At 36.3% G+C, this 18,348-nt stretch overlaps 1 protein-coding gene across 3 annotated transcripts in view; it reads right to left on the bottom strand.

Annotated features, from left to right (window-relative positions):
- CDKAL1 (CDK5 regulatory subunit associated protein 1 like 1) overlaps positions 1–18,348 on the bottom strand; it is a 704,761-nt gene that overhangs the window by 293,150 nt on the left and 393,263 nt on the right. For all 3 annotated transcript variants that reach the window (XM_053601908.1, XM_053601906.1, XM_053601907.1), the window contains one exon: positions 1,158–1,324. In XM_053601908.1, the coding sequence (XP_053457883.1) occupies positions 1,158–1,324 (167 nt within the window). The remainder of the gene's footprint in view (positions 1–1,157; positions 1,325–18,348) is intronic.

Raw genomic sequence — 18,348 nt, forward strand, 5'->3', positions numbered from 1 at the left:
GAGGCTGTTCAATAAAAACCTCAACTAGTCCTAAAATCAAATCAACAGAAACAATCTTTTAAATGTTTAGATATCCATTAGCATTTATGCATAAAATTTCAGCAACTGTACATGCTTTTAGCTATTTGGAATGTTATTTTTCTGCATAAACATACTGCAAAAAACATATCTGATTAAAAAGTGACTTGTTTCCATACTTTACAAGTGACTTTCCCACAACACTTAGCAGATTCCATGTCTATACCTGTGGGTCTAAGGTAACTATTTTACTTCTCAAATAGGAGTCAAGGATCCTAATTATACACTTTTTCATTTATGTGGTTGCGCCCCTGTCGACATTCTTTGCTTATATGTATTGTAGCATTTGTCATCAGGTACCACAGTTACTTGGACACATGTACATTTTTCTAGTTTGAGACTTAGCTACTTAAGGGTAAGCACCCTCATTCATGAAAAGTAGAAGAATAAAAAAACCAGGGATCACAGAATTCGTTCCTTCTTTGTTCACAGAGATCACCATTTTGTCAACCTAAGTAATAGATAAGGAGCAAGACTCTGTAAAAGAAAATCATTTATTTTGAAATAAGCACTGTAATAGGAATGTAGGTGCCATGGTGCATTACACACAGATCAAGTGGAAGAATACCAAACTCTCTGTCCCCTAGATTCTATCTCACTGCCAAGTATCTTTAGATAAAGGGATGAAACTGAAAACTCTTCTCCAAACTTGAGGCACAACCCTTACTCCTATGGCTAAAAGTGGTTTGAAAGCCTGTAACACTGACTGTTGGATGTAAAATTAACACATGTGATGACAGCAGTTCTGCACTGGACGAAGGTCCAAAATGGGGGAACACTGGCAAATGTATGTGTTGGGAAACTAAAGAAACCACAATGAAGAAACAAAGAACCATGACAAGGTAGCAAGTATTGGCAAACGTGGGCAACATTAATTAATTAATGATGAGGAAGTAAAAACAACGTGATGATTTCCCAAAGAAGGGGATTTTAAAGTCTCAATTCGTTCTTGGTAATGTGGGACTACAAATAACGTGAAAGTGGTTTTAAATAAAGCTCATGCAATGATACTGAGGCTGCCACATCGTCTGTAGTGGTTAGTGTCTGTGTCAGCATGCAAATAGGGTGCTTTTCCTTACCTCCAGATGCTCTAAAATATAGGGCGGATTTGTCATGCCAACCCTCAGCATTGCTCCCTCGGGAATCACTTCAACCAATTTCCACAGGAGTGTGGGGAGATTGGTGCCAATATCTCTGCCATAAGCCCCTGTGTCTTCACTGGTCAACCATATCTCACAGACACCCTCTGTGAATCAAAGGAGATAATTAACAAATCTGTTGCAGAGCTGTCTCCTTCATCATACAGCTGCTCATGCTTTTTAATGCAGTCTTTCTCAACCCTATTATTCAGGCAGTCTGGGTATTCAACTGCAGAGAAAAAGCAGCTTATCCCATGGTGGCAGTGGGGTTATTAAGTTCATTTTATGGATACCAGAGAGTTACAACAATGCTGTAAATTATCAGTGCATCCTATGAAGTGATTAACATTCACAGCCAATCAGTTCAACTGCGCTTCCTCCAAAGCACTTTGATCAAGACTAAAGCTCCATTCCCACCTCAGAGAATACCTACTTTATTGAACACTATAAGCCCTGGAAGGAACCGAAACAGTCCCTCCACAGATTACAGACTACCAGCAGTTAACTCACTAATCAGCGTGTTGCCAACCCAAGGAAAAATGTCAAGTATAGTTAAGGTTTAACTCACATATTATTAATATTAATTATAAGGTACCCATTTTTCCTGTGGTAACTATTCTATCTTCTTTATCCCATTAAAAACAGTGCATTTTATTGCTGCATTCTAAAAAGTTGGTTGCTGCACCAACTGTTTGCATTGGAAAACCTGTTTACTGATAGCCTGCATCCTATTTTTCGTAACTCAGACTTTAGGAAAACATATATATATATATCTGTTGTTATTGTGCTATAAAGAATCCTGACTTCAAGTACTATACTCTGCAATAATATCCCTTCGAACATAGAGAGGAAATACTTTTGGATCACCTGTGTAACCTAAAATGAATTAAAACAGAGTTAACAAGAATCATCCAGGTTTTCAAGGCTGGCACTTTTCTGAACCCATATTCAAATAAAAGATTAGCTATTTTAAAAGACCAAATGCTTCACAAGGCTAAAACAAATGATGAAATGAGCCTGTGAAATTTGTTTATGCTCAAGTGATTTGTTGCTTCTAACTTCCACACGTCCACAGGCACACGAACTTTAGCCTGACCCAAACTGTAAGTTTCTAGAAAACATCTTAACATTATACTTTTAAATTGCCTTGAGATGAAATTTAATTGTCTTAAATTTTAAGAGTTTAAAAAACACATATAAATATTCCTAGCCCAGAGAGACAACAAATAGAATACACGGCTTTTAGGTGAATGTGGACTTAAAACTTACAGAATAAAAAAGCAAAAATAAAGACTTTTCACTCCCTTTAGTTTGTTCCACGGAGGTGGAAAAATAAACAACGTAAAGCTAAGATCTTGAATCACTGTTCTTTGCTTTAGAATGAAAGATGTATTTATTTTATCAAAAATCTATCTAACCCACATAAAAACATTTTCAATATCCCCACCTATCTTTCTTAGACTTGCACATTCTCACCCACACCCGTACATGAAAAGTACAAAAATAAAAATAAAATTTTAGTTTCTCCAGTTTAAACAATCAGTAACTTAGCACTGAGAACAGAAAATATCAAAAAGGAGCTCCATTAAAAAAAAAATTGGAGATGTTATTTTAAATCAGTAGTTTTATGAATATATGGGTTTTCTTAGTCTAAATTAAATATCTAGTCCCAGAAATAATAAACCTTTGCTCAGCTTTAGTCATTTAATAAAACGCTTTATCCTCTAAAGACACCATCTGGCATGCCCACAGGCTATCTTTCTAGTCTTATAATTTTATAAATATTCTCTGTATGTGGAATATTTTCCTATTTGAAAAATGAATTGCAATTAGTGGTCTCATCTTTAATATTATCATATATATGCCGTCAGACAGGACTCATACAACCTATTTAAAAAAAAAATCTTATCACAAAATCCACTCCAGGAAAAGAGATGGCTAAGTAACAACATAAACAGATTTTAAAACATTCTGAAAGAGGTTAGAAAAACAGGACATTATCCATGATTTTCCAGTTACTGGCATTTGAGCAACACAATATGAATATTTTAAAATGAACAGAATAATTTTAATTTATAATTTTTCCATCCAAATGGTTCCATGTTATGCCTTATGTAGAGAAAGCGAGTTCCTGGAACAGTGCCTTGCTGTTGCGAGATGAATATAGAAGGGGAAAAAATCACTATGAATAGGAATGGAAATAACATCCAAGCAGAAAACAGCAGCCAGCTCTTAAAGCTGCATAGGTGGGGACCAATAGCCCCCTGGTGGGCTGAAACTTCAAATTAAATCACATAAAGAGGAAGCAGCTGTAACACTAAATCAGCAACAACAGGAATAATGGTCTTGATGTCTCCAAGATCAAGGCTGCTAAAATACTCTTTATAACAGCAACCTGGTTTAAAACACAAAGGCATGAGAGAGCACGTGCAAATGTGAAACCCGGGACTTGAGGAAAATTGTGTCTTGCCAATTCAATCCAAAAATTTGTCAAAGATGATCATGCTCTTCATCAGTGTGAGAAAGTTCAGACTTTGCAAGGCTGTATTTCAAGCATTAATTCTAATGAGATCTGATCCCTCAATAGGGCTGTAGGAGTCATTTCATACTAAAAGTAAAGCTAAATGTGGAATCCATATGCCTGACATCCTTCTTCCTGAGAAGCCTCCTGATGACTCACAGCACAAGCCATTCCTGCCAGGCCATGCTTGCATCCAAACTCACAGGAGAACCCGAGGGCTACAGTAACCTCATGGAAACACACTGGGAAACTAACACTTGCCTATACAGCTTCATTCCTTCAGGACTTCAGTCATGAGCAATATTTCTTTGCAAATTCATTTCTGTATTCATCCACACATTTATTAGGCCCTTACCCTTCATATGCCCAGCAGCTTTTCCAGTTCATGACAGATACGGGTTCATTAACTCTGTGATCTCAGATTGGCTATCAGCCAGGAGCTGGCAAGGGGACATCCAGAGAAATACAAGTCCATCCCTATTGGTGGTGGTGGTGGTAGAGAGGGATGGTCTTAAGAGATCACAGCCTTAGAAACCAAATGAAAGGCCAGCTGGGCTGGGTTGAAATAGATACAATGTCAGCCGCAACCAGATAGCTCTAGTCTACACCATAACTTGGACTTTGATTAATACATGTCAGAAAAATAAACAGATGAAAATGAAAAAGAGAAGCAAGCAGGAAGAACTAAGATAAGAGAAGTGACTTCCCATTAAAAACTCCCATGCCTGTGAAAATAAATACACGCAAAAAGAGAAAGTGGTGGGTAGGAAAGTAGGAGGCAGAAATTAGCTTGTTTTTTTTTTCTTAAAGCATCGAAGGAGAAATTTTACTTTTTCTAAAAGTGGTTCATCTACCTGACTTTTGTACATTTTCCTAAAATTGTTTAGTTTACGTGACTTTTTAAATGAACATTAGGTTCATCGGATCACCTATCATCCTTTTGAAGTGTTAATTTTGCTAAAAGGAAAAGCAAATACTAGGAAGAACAAAATGTACTGTACAGGAACAAAATCCTTTAAAAAGTTTAGTTATTAGAATCCATTATCATATTATCTAAGCAATTACAGATCAGCTTGTAGGTAAAACAAAAAGCTATTTTTCCCTGAATAGAGAGCAACCTCCATAGCTGAATTCCAATCTCTGCTCCATAGTAATGTGAGATGACAGAGGATGGAAAAAGTAGAAGATATTAGAAGTGAATAAAAGAAACATAAGTCTTATAACATAGAAAATCCTGTTTGAAAAATCAAACTTTGTCAAAACTAAATTTCAAAAGATTGTGCCTCCCTATACTTTCCTTATGTATGAACCTCAGCGTAATGAATTTAAAGTATAGATTAAGACTGAACTCATCTGGTGAGAGAAGTGGTGTTTCTCTGGTAGCTCTTTTATCATTGAAGAAAATTTCTACCATTGTAAGTTGTTAAACTGATCCTACTAAGAGTAGTATCTAAAACTATGGATTACAAACACATAAAAGCTGTAAACAATTATTTGGGGGATTAATATTTAAAGGGCATTATATAGCAGAGAAATTACATCAACTACACATAGCATAAAAAAAATCTTAAAATCTGCAAAATCTATCTTCCACTTGTCAGTGTGCACTTCTCTGCTTCTCCCCAGCTTTTGTTCTTCATTGCTATCCTTTGTCTTTTCCCTTCTACTTTCAATTCTATCCAATTCTTTCTCCACCAATCACTCCAGCCTTTATTCTCCCACTAAGGAATATAAATGAGAGAGAATTATTTGTAATACTTATTTACTATTCATTAAATTATCTGTTTTTAGTTTCTGGTACTTTCTTCTTCTTCTTCTTCTTTCTTTTTCCCCCCAGTTTTTGGCCAGGGCTGGATTTGAACCCACTACCTCCAGTATATGGGGCCGGGACCCTACTCCTTTGAGTCACAGGCGCTGCCCATCTGGTACTTTCTTTTAAGAGTTACAGTGCATTATTACCTAGATTCTTCTGGGTTCCTTCTTCTAAAAAATATCTTAGGAAACTCAGAAATTAATATGACCCTTTGCTTAAACATTAGAAACGTCACAGAAGTTTCTTCAAAGGGGCTGTTTGTAAGTATTCCCCCTTATGTATGGGGGACATGTTCCAAGGCCCCACTGGATGCCTGAAACTGGCAGTAGAACTAACTCCTACCCTAAATGCACAGTTGTTTTTTTTTAATTTTTATTTTTTTCTAATGCACAGTTTTTGATCTGACTGCTGAGACAGTGTACTAAGTGACCAACAGGTGGGAATAGCACATAGAGTATAGATATGATAGACAATGGGATGATTCATGTCCCAGGCAGGACACAAGAAAACAACGTGAGACTTCATCACACTACGCAAAACAGTGTGCAATTTAAAACCTATTAATTTTATTTCCTGAAATTTCCATTTAGTATTTTTTAATTTAGGCAACTGAATTGCTGAAAGTGAAACTGCAGATAAGAGAGGACTATTCATTTAACTAAGAGATAACATAACTCTTAGTTCTTTCTAATGACATTAATGAATAGGTTTTATGTTTTGTTCTTAGATAAAGAAGGACAAACAATTTTATTGAAGATAGCATCAGCTGGGTAGGGTGGCTCACGCATGCAAACTGTAATCCCAGCACTTAGGAGGTCAAGGTGGGAAGATTCCCTTGATGCCTGAACAATATAGTAAGACCCTGTCTCTACAAAAAATAAAAAATTTAGTAGGGCATGGTGATGCACACCTATAGTCCCAGTTACTCATCGTGTGGCAAAATGATCACTTGAAATGGGGAGTTGGAGATTGCAGTAAGCTATGATTATGCCACTACACTCTAGGCTGAGCGACAAAGGCCTCTCACTAGATTAACCAGAAACAGGAAAGAAAGAATCCTAATGATCACAACCAGAAATAAAAAAAGGAGGAATCACACCTGGTACCACAGAAATACAAAAGACAGTACAACCTCCATAGGTGACCACCTCCTTACGTGGATTTAATTTTCATAGACTGGACACACACCACACGTACGTAATAGTACAGCAGGCCTAGTTCCCTATGTTGACCACCTCCATATGTTGACCAGTTTGTTATAGTCCTTTGGGTGGTCAATTTACAGATGTCTACTGTATCATCTCTGAAAACTATAAAAATTTCTATGCACAAACCTGGAAAGATAGAGGGAATGGACAAATTCTTGGAAACACACAATCTTCCTAGGCTCGATCAGGAAGAAACAGAATTTCTAAACAGACCAAGTGGTGAAACTGAAATAGTAATAAAAAACCTCCCAACCCACAAAAGTCCTGCATCAGATGGTTTCACACCTGAATTTCACCAGACCTACAAAGAAGAACTGGTACCTATATTGCATAAATGTTATTTCATAACATTGAGAAGGAAGAAATCCTCCTCAACTAGTTCTACCAAGTCAGTATCACCTTGATACCAAAACAAGGAAAGGACACAACAAAAAAAGACAACCACTGATCAATATCCCTTACAAGTATAAATGCAAAAATTCTCAATAAAATCCTAGCAAATTTGATTCAGCTGCACATCAAAAAGAAAAAAATTCTCCATAATCGATTAAATGGACTTCATCCCAGAGAAGCCAGGATAGTTCAACATATGCAAATCTATAAATATAGAAGCAAAAACAAAGACCATAGGATTCTCTCAATAGATACAGAAAAAGCTTTTGACAAAAAATGTAGCACCTTTTATAAGGAGAACTCTCAACAAAATAGGCATAGATAGAACTTATCTCAATATTGTAAAGGCCATCTAACAAACTCACACCCAACATCATAGTGAACAGGAAAAAACTGAAAGCATTCTCTCTTATAACTGGATCCACACAGGTTGCTCACTGTCACCACTTCTGTTCAACATATAGCCAGAGCATTCAGGCAAGGGAAGGAAATCCCAGGTATCCAAATAGGGAAAGAAGAAGTCAAAATTTTCACTCTTTTCAATGATATGATTTTATATAGAGAAAACTCCAGAGATTCTGTCAAGAGACTACTGGAATTGATAAATTCAGCAAAGTCTCAAGTAACAAAATGAATGTACACAAATCAACTGCATTCTTATACACTAACAATAGTCAAGCTGAGAATCAAATTAAAGACTAAATAACTTCCACAACAGCAACAAAGGAAATAAAATGCCTAGAAATATATTTAACCAAGGATGTGAATCACAAAACACTGAGGAAGGAAATCACAGAAGATATAAACAAATGGAAAAAAACATATCATGCTTATAGACTGGTAGAATCAGCATCGTTACAATGTCCATCATACTCAAAGAGATTTACAGATTCAGTGCAATCTCCATTAAAATACCACTGTCACATTTATGGGTCTAGAAAAAATAATCTTATACTACATATGGAACCAGTTACGACCCTGAATAGCCAAAGCAAACTTAATCAAAAAGAACAAATTGGGAGGCATCACTTTACCAGACTTCAAGTTATACTATAAGGCTATAGTACCCAAAACAGCAGGGCACTGGCATAAGAACAGAGACACAGACCAATGGATCAGAACAGGGAACCCAGATATAAAACCATCCTCATATTGTCATTTGATCTCTTTGACAAAGCAGACAAAAACATACAATGGGGAAAAGAATCTCTATTCAATAAATGGTACTGGAAAAAATTGGATAGCCACATGTAGAAGACTGAAATAGGACCCATGCCTCTCACCAATATGAGATAACATAAAATTAATTCATGATGGATAACAGACTTAAGCCTAAGGCACGAAACTATAAGAATTCTAGAAGAAGAGGTTGAAAAAACTTATATCAATAGCGTAGGCAAAGAATTTACAGAGAAGACCCCAAAAGGGCAATGATAGCTAACAATAAAAATAATAAATGGGACCTCATTAAATTAAAAAGCTTCTGCACAGCTAAGGAAACAATCAATAGAGCAAACAGACAACCTATAGAATGGGAGAAAATATTTGCATGCTTTATATCCAATAAAGGGCTGATAACCAGAATCTACAAAGAACCATGCAAATCAGCAAGACATCATCAAACCCAACAAATAGATCAGTTACTCATAAAACAAAGTTTAAAACTCTTTTTGTTGACTTAGGAACAGAGTTATTGAGAAAAAGATGGTATTTTTAGACCATATTGACACTTGTGATTATACTGATCACTGAAAAAAACTATTGGCATAAATTGATCATGCTATTGCTAAATAAAAACAACCTGCTTGTTTTTTAAAACATTATAATCAGAAAAGAATATTGTTTAATTCTATATGTCTGCAAGAATTTGGAAGTAATGGAAAGTGAAAAACAAGCTAAATACCATGAAAAATACTCTTAGTGAAAAACAAGGTGTCTAGACTCCCCAGTGTCGTAAACATGCAGTGAGCCTCAATGAGGCAGATTAAGTTTATCTTCTTAATACCACAGTGTGTTACGTCCCATATATGGGCTTTTTAATACCCCTAGAGAGAACGCAGACAACAGTGTGTATGAACAGACACTTTGGTGTTTCAGCATGATGTAGAGAGAGACATTGTTATTTTATCCTTAGAAATTATAATAGGCTCAATTCTCAGCAGTCCAAATATTATGAATATAAAAAGAAGTAGACAGGGGGAGGCAGAAAATTATTAGACACCTACAACGCAGTGCCTTATTCTCAAAAAAAAAAAAAATAGGGTCAGTTGATCATAGTGATAGAAATTTAATAGATTTCACGACTCGTGTAATAGAGCTCCAGGATAGTTTAGAGAGCAAAAAAAACCTAAAGCACCTAAGGACCTGTCATTATTTAGGCCACTAAACTCAACTACAGAATGAAGAACAAATATAACTTAAATCTTTAAAAGACACAGTATTTTTATGACTAATGTTTTATGGTCTTAAAGGTCTTTCTCTGAAGTGACCTCTACCCAAGGTACAGCTAAATAGAACTGAAATTTTGGACTGGGTGCAGTGGCTCACGCCTGTAGTCCTAGCACACTGGGAGGCCAAGGCGGGTGGATTCCCTGAGCTCACAGGTTTGAGATCAGCCTGAACAAGTGTGAGACCCCATCTCTAAAAAATAGCCAGGTATTGGGGCAGGCACCTGTAGTCCCAACTACTCGGAAGGCTGAGACAAGAGAATAGCTAGAGCCTAAGAGTTGGAGGTTGCTGTGAGCTGTGGCACCACAGCACTCTACTGAGGGCAACAAAGTGAGACTCTGTCTCACAAAAAAAAAAAAAGGGACTGAAATTCTGAGGTTATAATCAATAAAGTCTGACTTTAAATATAAAACTTATAAATTAATATTTCAAATACAAATAGTCCCCAAGGTACAATGGTTCAACTAAGGATTTTTCAGCTTTCTGAGTAAATATATGACCCCTCTGTTTTTCATTTTCAATATACTCAGTAGGCTAATGTAAGTGTTCCGACCACATTTAAGGTAAGCGTGGCTCAGCTATAATGTTTGGTGGGAGTATTAAATGCATTTTCACCTTAATTGTTTTCAACTTATGATGGGTCGAGATGTGGCCCCATTGTATGTCAAGGACTATATGCATTTAAACAGTAAATACAGTTTTCTATTTTCTATGTTACTATTATATGTTCAGTTTGAAGGTATAGCAGTTATATAGATTCTTATATATGGCAGTTATATAGATCCTAATACAAATAAAACATCATTCATTCATTGCTTCTTCAAGTAACTGCTGGCTACCGGTTCTGTGCAGAATTGCTCTAACTCTTAAGAGATCAGGTCTCCGCCCTCTTATTCAAGTGAAAGTGACAAACTAAATGATAAATAACATACTTATTTATCTCATTAGTAAAAATAAATGATACATTTATCTCTTAAGAAATATGAGCAAAAATAAGTGCTAATAAAATTTCTAAAAGTAAGATAAAAGGTACAAGCAATTAAATTACGGGGAAAGGACACTGGTAGTTTTGGCAGAGAACAGCTGAGGAAGATTTACAGTGACACAAAGCCTGAGAATTCAGGTAGTAATCATGCAGATTAGCTTTCTGCAGAAAGAACACTTGAAAAGGGGGAATGTAAATGCAAAGGCAAGACCTGAGAATGCCTACTGTTCCCAAAGAACCCCCAAGAGGTCCCTGTAGTTGGAATGAAGTGGGAGAGGGGTTTGTGGGGAAAATACTTGCAAATGGAAGCCAGTATGGATGGAAGTTGTTATAAGAGGCTCAAACTCATAGGATAAGGGTAAAACAGAAAAATGACATGTTGATAAGCTACGCACTACCATCTGTAAGGAATATGCAATATCACTGCGGGTGAATGTGCCTTTTCTGAAATGCTTGGGGCCAGAAGTGTTACAGATTTGGGTTTATTTTCAAATTTGAGAATATTTCCAATACACTATTGGTTAAGCATCCATAGTCTGAAAAATCTGCAATCCAAAACGCTCCAATGACCATTTCCTTTGAGTGTCATGTTAGTGCTCAAAAAGTTTTAGATTTAGAGCTTTTGGGATTTTGGATTTTCAGATTAGGGTTACACAACCTATACTGTTATTGGCTACTGACCAAAAAGTAGGGTAGTTAAAATAGTCTTATGTGCCTTTTTCAGGTTGGATGCGGCAGAGATCAGATGACAGTTACATTTTCTGGTGAATTACAAGTGAAAAGGAGGATGCATATATGTGTGGGTACATGGTGTCTAAATGCTCAAGTAAAGTGCAACTCTGGGAGTAAGAAATATTTAAAAGTTTGGAAGTTTTCTGAAGCAGCCTTGAGGAGGAGAAGAATAATCAGAATAGGACAGTCTGACAGACACCCCAATTATCAAGAATTCAACTACCTCTTTGATTTAAAATGTCTAAGAACAAAGCACTACAAACACTTGCAGGTAGAATTAATAAAAAGTAATTTGAGTATCCATTGTAAAAAAAACATATACCAATAACTAATTCTATAACTTGATCAAAGGTATGCTAATCTAAGTTATTTATCTAACAACCTATCTGCTTCTGTAGAGAAGTAGCATTTAATACAAATTGTTGACTCTGACAATTGACAACACAAAAATTTAATTAAAAGAAAATATTGTGAGGACTTCTGCTTCTACCTGGAAATATTACGTGCTACAGAAATTACCTTAATGTTTCAAACAACTAAAAAAACTGACAAAATATATGACACGATAAATCATCTGGCCAGGAACAACAGGCAGTGCAGGACTATGATTCTTGAGAGAAGAGATGAGGGAGCCCCATGATTTCCCATCTTACTGTGTGGAGGCATTTTCCAGGCCATAGTACAGAGAGGCAGGAATCAAACAGAACTTGTTCTTTACTTTATCAAAGAGACAAAGATTGGAGTTCAGAGGTTACAACGCACAGGGTTAAAGATGATAGAGGAGAGACCTGCATGTACAAAGATGAAGCTCCAAACATCAGAAGCAGGCTCCCCTAAAGTCTTGGGCCAAGCACTGACCCAGGTGTACATGAGAAAAAACTGAATTGCAAGGCTGGGGGAAGAAACATGGGGAAATATTAGGCCAAACAAATCCCAGAAGGCACGTTGAACCAAGAACATGTTACTATGAGCAAAAAGACAGACCTTGGGAGCTATGAGTTGTTTCCCAGAGCTTCTTAGAAGTGTACTTCCTCAGTGGTAGAGAGAAATTGTTAAACTAAAAGCTACACTGGTGGGCGCAGTGGCTCATCCCAGCACTTGAGGAGGTTGAGATGGGAAGATCACTTCAGCCCAGGAGTTCAAGGTTACAGTGAGCTAGCTATGAATATACCACTGCACTCCAGCTAGGGTGATCGAGCAACACCTTGTCTCAAACAAAATAAAAACTTAAAAACACTTAAAAAAATTAATTTCAGGCTCAGCACCTGTAGCTCACTGGTTAGGGAGCCAGCCACATACACGAGGGCTAAAGGGTTAGAACCTGGCCCAAGCATGCTAAACAACAATGACAACTACAATAAAAAAAATAGCTGGGCGCTATGGCGGGTGCCTATAGTCCCAGATACTTGGGAGGCTGAGGCACAAGGCTGAATCACTTAAGCACAAGAGTTGGAGATTGCTGTGAACTGTGATGCCACAGCACTCTACCAAGGGCAACATAGTAAGACTCTGTCTCAAAGAAAAAGAAATTAATTTCAAATAACTTAATGACAAAACAAAGTAAAAAAATGTTTAAAGAAACAAAACAAAATCCAAGGTTTAACAATGTAAAATTCAAAATGTCTGCATTCAAAGAAAAATTAACAGGCTTGTAGACAAGGAAGAAAATATTGACTCTGGGCCTGGCACAAGGGCTCATTCCTATAATCTTAGCACTTTGGGAAGCCAAGGTGAAAGGATTTCTTGAGCCCAGGAGTTTGCCTCTGCGTCGAGCTGTGATCACACAGCTACACTCCAGCCTATGTAACAGAATAGAACCCCATCTCTTTAAAAAACAAAACAAAACTGCCTCACAAAGAGAAAAAAATGATCATTTCCATCATCAAAAATTCAACTTTTCCTTTTTTTTTTTTTTTTGAGCAGAGTTTTACTCTGTTGTCCTGGGGTTGAGTGCCATGAAGTCATCAAAGCTCACAGCAACCTCAAATTATTCCTTGGTTTCAGCAATCCTCTTGCCTCAGCCTCCCAAGAACCTGGGTCTAGAGGTGGCTACCACGATGCTTGGTTTGTTTTCTATTTTTAGTAGAGACAAGGTCTCACTCTGGCTCAGGCTGGACTCAAACTCCTGAGCTCAAGTGATCCTTCCACCTTGGCCTCCCAGAGTGCTAGGATTATAGGAGTGAGCCACATCGCCCAGCCCCCAAATTCAACTTTTCAAAAATAACATAAAATATCACTGTTGGGGACTGAAGAAAAAAAGCAAACCAACTCTATTGCCCTCCCCTTTTCCTTGTCCCAATTAGCCAAAGCAGGGCTAATTTGTACCTAGCTATATGATGTAAGACTATAATAATCCCATTGTCAAGAGCAAATTAAGGCTGCTGCTTCTCTCTCTCTTTATGGAGTTTCACCATAATTTATTAACAACAGATCCCATTAGAGTGGCTATTTAGGGCACTGTGCTTAACACAGTGCATTACATCAGTCAATGTATTTGAATATTAAATGCATAGATAATTTTTAAAAATAAGTATTATCTGAGCCAGGTGTTGTGGCTCACACCTGTAATCCTACCTAGCACTCTGGGAGGCTGAGGTGGGTGGATTGCTTGAGCTCAGGAGTTTGAGACCAGCCTTAGCAAGAGTGAGATCCTGTCTCTACTAAAAATAGAGAAATTAGCCAAGCATTGTATCAGGTATCTATAGTACCAGCTACTAGGGAGGCTGAGGCAGGGGGATTGCTTGAACCCAGGAGTTTGAGGTTGCTGTGAGCTGTGTGACACCACGGCACTCTACGGAGGGCAATAAAGTGAGACTCTGTCTCTACAAAATAAATAAATAAATGAATAAATAAATAATTTTAGAAAGGCAAAAGAAAAACTCTTTATTATAAGTACATTTGCACTAGACTGTTTATTGCAACTCAACTTACAATTTCCAAAATACAGAAACAACCTAAATGCCCAGCAGGAATAGATTAATAAGCTGTGGTATATGTATACCATGGAATACTAGTCAGCCCTTAAAAAAGAAGGAGACTTTACATCTTTGGTATTAACCTGGATTGACTTGGAACACATTCTCCTTAGTAAAGTATCACAAGAATGAAGAAGCAAGAATCCAATGTACTCAATTCTAATATGAAGCCAGTAGACGATCTAATACACACTCCAATAAGAGAAACACTGAAATCAATTCAAGGTGGGGGGCAGGGGAACGAGTGAACGAGGAGAGGGGAAGGGAATGGGGGGGCGGGACATAATCATAAGAGGGACTTTACCTAACAAATGCAATCAGTGTAACCTAATTCTTTGAGCCCTCAATGAATCCCAAATAATTAAAAAAAAAAAAAAAAAGCTGAAAGACTTTTATCCACTTCGTTTAACATACACAGATTGTGAAAATCAGAAAAGCTAAGAGACTTGCCCAAAATGATATAACAGGCAGGAATATAGCAGGCATTAGAATTAATCTCTCATTTTTCAATAAAGAATTCCAACAAAATTATTTTTATGCCAATTCAGTGACTCAAAGAGAATACCTATAAAACATTGATTATAGTTACGGCAACATCTGAATACCAACTAAAACCTCAAAATGAAGTGTCAGTAGCATTAGACGTAAGGAAGATCTGCAGAAAGCCAAAGCAGTATGCAAATAGCATGAGGTGCATTAAGAGAAATAAACCTGCGTCTCCAATATAACCACGAGCCACACATGGCTACCGGGCACTTGAGATGCATTTAGTCCTAACCAAGATGAGAGCGAAGTGCAAAGGTACACATCAGATTTCAAAGACTTATTATGCAAAAAAGAATGTAAAGTATCTCATTAAGATTTTTTTTGTTTAAGTTTTTTTTTGTTTTTAAATCATAGCTGTGCACATTAACGCAATCATGGGGCACCATGCACTGGTTTTATATACAGTTTGAAATATTTTCATCAAACTGGTTAACATAGCCTTCCTGGCATTTTCTTAGTTATTGTGTTAAAATATTTATATTCTACATTTAGTAAGTTTCACATGTACCCTTGTAAGATGCACCATAGGTGTAATCCCACCAATCACCCTCCCTCCACTCATCCTCCCTCCTCCCCTTCCATCCCTTTCCGCAAATTCTTAGGTTATGATTGGGTTCTAGCTTTCATATGAAAGCTATAAATTAGTCTCTTAGTAGGGCTGAGTACATTGGATACTTTTTCTTCCATTCTTGAGATACTTTGCTAAGAAGAATATGTTCCAGCTCCATAAAAAAATAAGATTTTTTATATTGATTACAAGTTGAAATGATTATTTTGAATACATTGGGCTACTTAAAATATCTGATTAAAATAAATTTAATCTGTGTCCTTTTACTTTTTTCTAACATGGCTATTAGAAATTTTTAAATTACACACAACTCACATTTTATTTCTATTAGACACAACAGTTATAGATCATAGAACTATCTACAATGAAACACTGAAATAATCAACATGAATTTTTATTCAAATGATAAAATTATATTAATTGTATTTTCATAATCAACAGAAACTCAAAATTTGTCATAGTTAAATAAAATGACTGATGTTATACATTTTTACTTCATTTACGTATATTTATTTTATTTGATTATATTGATATACTTTATTAAAATTCACAAAATTATATTACATAAAGTTAGTAGATAAAAAAATATCATTTACAAACACCCGACTCTATAAGAATAATTTTGAGTATTATCTTTAAATCATCTTAGACATTTCATACAGTTTACAATATCTTAAAAATAGCAAGACTATTTAAAACTATACTTTAAAAGTTCTTTAATTCCTTAAGTCTCACCATTAAAATACATACATGGTAGTTTCTACTGCAAATTGCATTCCTAACTTTGATGCACTCAAAAGATCTACAAATCACTTCAATTATAAACCATTATTTATCTCATAACTTATAAATGAGAAAATAAACATAGAAAATAGGTATAATATGTGACTTGCCTGTCATTAGCCAATATGTGAGTAGAATAGAAATCTTTAAAAGGCTGCTCCTAAATTCCAAGTGTGATTTATACAACTTTTCTTGTTTAGGAAAAAACGAAATATCATTATCAAAGCACCTGTGTTAATTTAAAACTAAAATTCAACACCCCTCAATTCCCATCCATGTAACCATTATAAGGAACCACTCTACCTTTCTCCTTTCCGCAGCCAATATATTACTGTGGAATTTTCTTACTATGATTTAAAAGGAAAGCCAAGTACTTGTAATTGCACTGGCCCAAATTTAGCCAATTACAGCAAAATCATTTTGTTATCTTTTGTCAGTCTGCTGGTTAAGTTTTTAAAATGATTTATTTACTTATATTAAGTCTGCCAAATCTCTTCTAGGAAAAACTATTTTGATACTTCAAATTGCACTCACTTAAATATTCTACAAAACCCTTGTAAAATAAATTTTCTTTCTGTTTTCTATAACTCCCCAGTTCTTTTGTATTATTTCCTGTGGCTTCAGCTGGTTAGGGATTAAACAGAGGTCCTAGAGAGGATCTCGTTTATTTTTAAGATCCCCAACAGTGTCCTATGGAAAGCAATTACTCAGTAAATGTAGCAGGAGGGAAGAGTAGACCAAAAAAAAAAAAAGAGAGAGAGAGAAGCGTCTATTTCTAAGGCGCAATATAATTTACTTCTCATTATGTTTATTGTGGACCACCTCTCCACTGCACCCCTAACCAGAATGAAAGATACAGTAACACTGAGCTTTTCCTCTGTTTACTTCACCTATGTATCTCCTGCAACAGATCACTGCCTGAGAACACAGGAGGCATCCATTGAGTACCTGCTGACTGAACGACTAAATTAATAAAAAGACGGGAAGATAGAAAGCACGCAGAGGGTAGAGGAGGAGAGATCAAGATTTGGAACATGAACTGAAGTAGAGGCCTCCAGCTGTAGTTCTCAGATAACATGGCAGAAAGCAGGAAAGCCACCGTATTTCAAATGGAACACAAGATAGAAACACTTTTCCCCATTTTATTAGAAATTATTTAATCAAATGCCTAGAATATATATATTCAACAGAAAAAAAACACATTATGGCTGGACGTGGTGGCTCTTGCCTATAATCCTAGCTCTCTTCAAGGCCGAGGTGGGTGGATGGCTTGATCTCATGAGTTAGAGACCAGCCTGAGCCAGAGCAAGACCCCGTCTCTAAAAATACCTAGGTGTTGTGGCAGGCACCTATAGTCCCAGCTACTCAGGAGGCCGAGGCAAGAGAATCGCTTGAGCCCAGGAGTTTGAAGTTGCTGTGAGCCAGAAGTATGGCACTTTACCAAGGGTGACAAAGTAAGATTCTGTCTCAAAAAAAAACAAACAAACAACAACAACAAAAAAAAAAAAACTAAAACCCAAACCAAAAATAACCAAAACACCACAAAACAGGTTGTAAAACAGTAAATTATTTAAGCTTCTCTACTATTTATTTCCTAATTCAGGCACTAATTTGTCATCTTTTATACATCCAGACCAATGGAGAGTAGCCACCAAAATAGTAAGAAAAAGTTTTCTGAGGAATACAAAAACTCAAGATTAATCCATTTTCCCTTTAAAATGAGAAAAAAAATACCATTTTAATAAAGAAGAAAAGTTTCACTACTGAATCATTTGAAGATCATCAGTCCACACAGAAGTGTACTGGCTGTCTCTCAGTTTTGACAGAACTCCACACATTTGAAATTTAAAAGATCAAGACAGAAGATAATGTCCCGGGAACAGTGAACACAGCTAGTGATCAGACCTTACTATAGTCGCAAATACCAATGTCCAGTAAAAAGTAGAAGGTTGCTTAAAGAAATTATGATTCTCAGGATTAGGGTTGGAAAAAGTATAAAATAAGCCTGGAATGTTTTCAGGTAACAGAAAGTAAGAAATTGCTCAAAAATTATGAGGGCTGATTATCAAAAGAACTCAGACGCCAACTTGAAGAAGCTCCCAATGGCCAATCTGGGACAATTTGAGGAATGAAATAAATAATGATAGTAACAGAATATA

The sequence above is a fragment of the Nycticebus coucang genome, chromosome 9, assembly GCF_027406575.1.
Source record: "Nycticebus coucang isolate mNycCou1 chromosome 9, mNycCou1.pri, whole genome shotgun sequence".
NCBI lineage: Eukaryota > Metazoa > Chordata > Mammalia > Primates > Lorisidae > Nycticebus > Nycticebus coucang.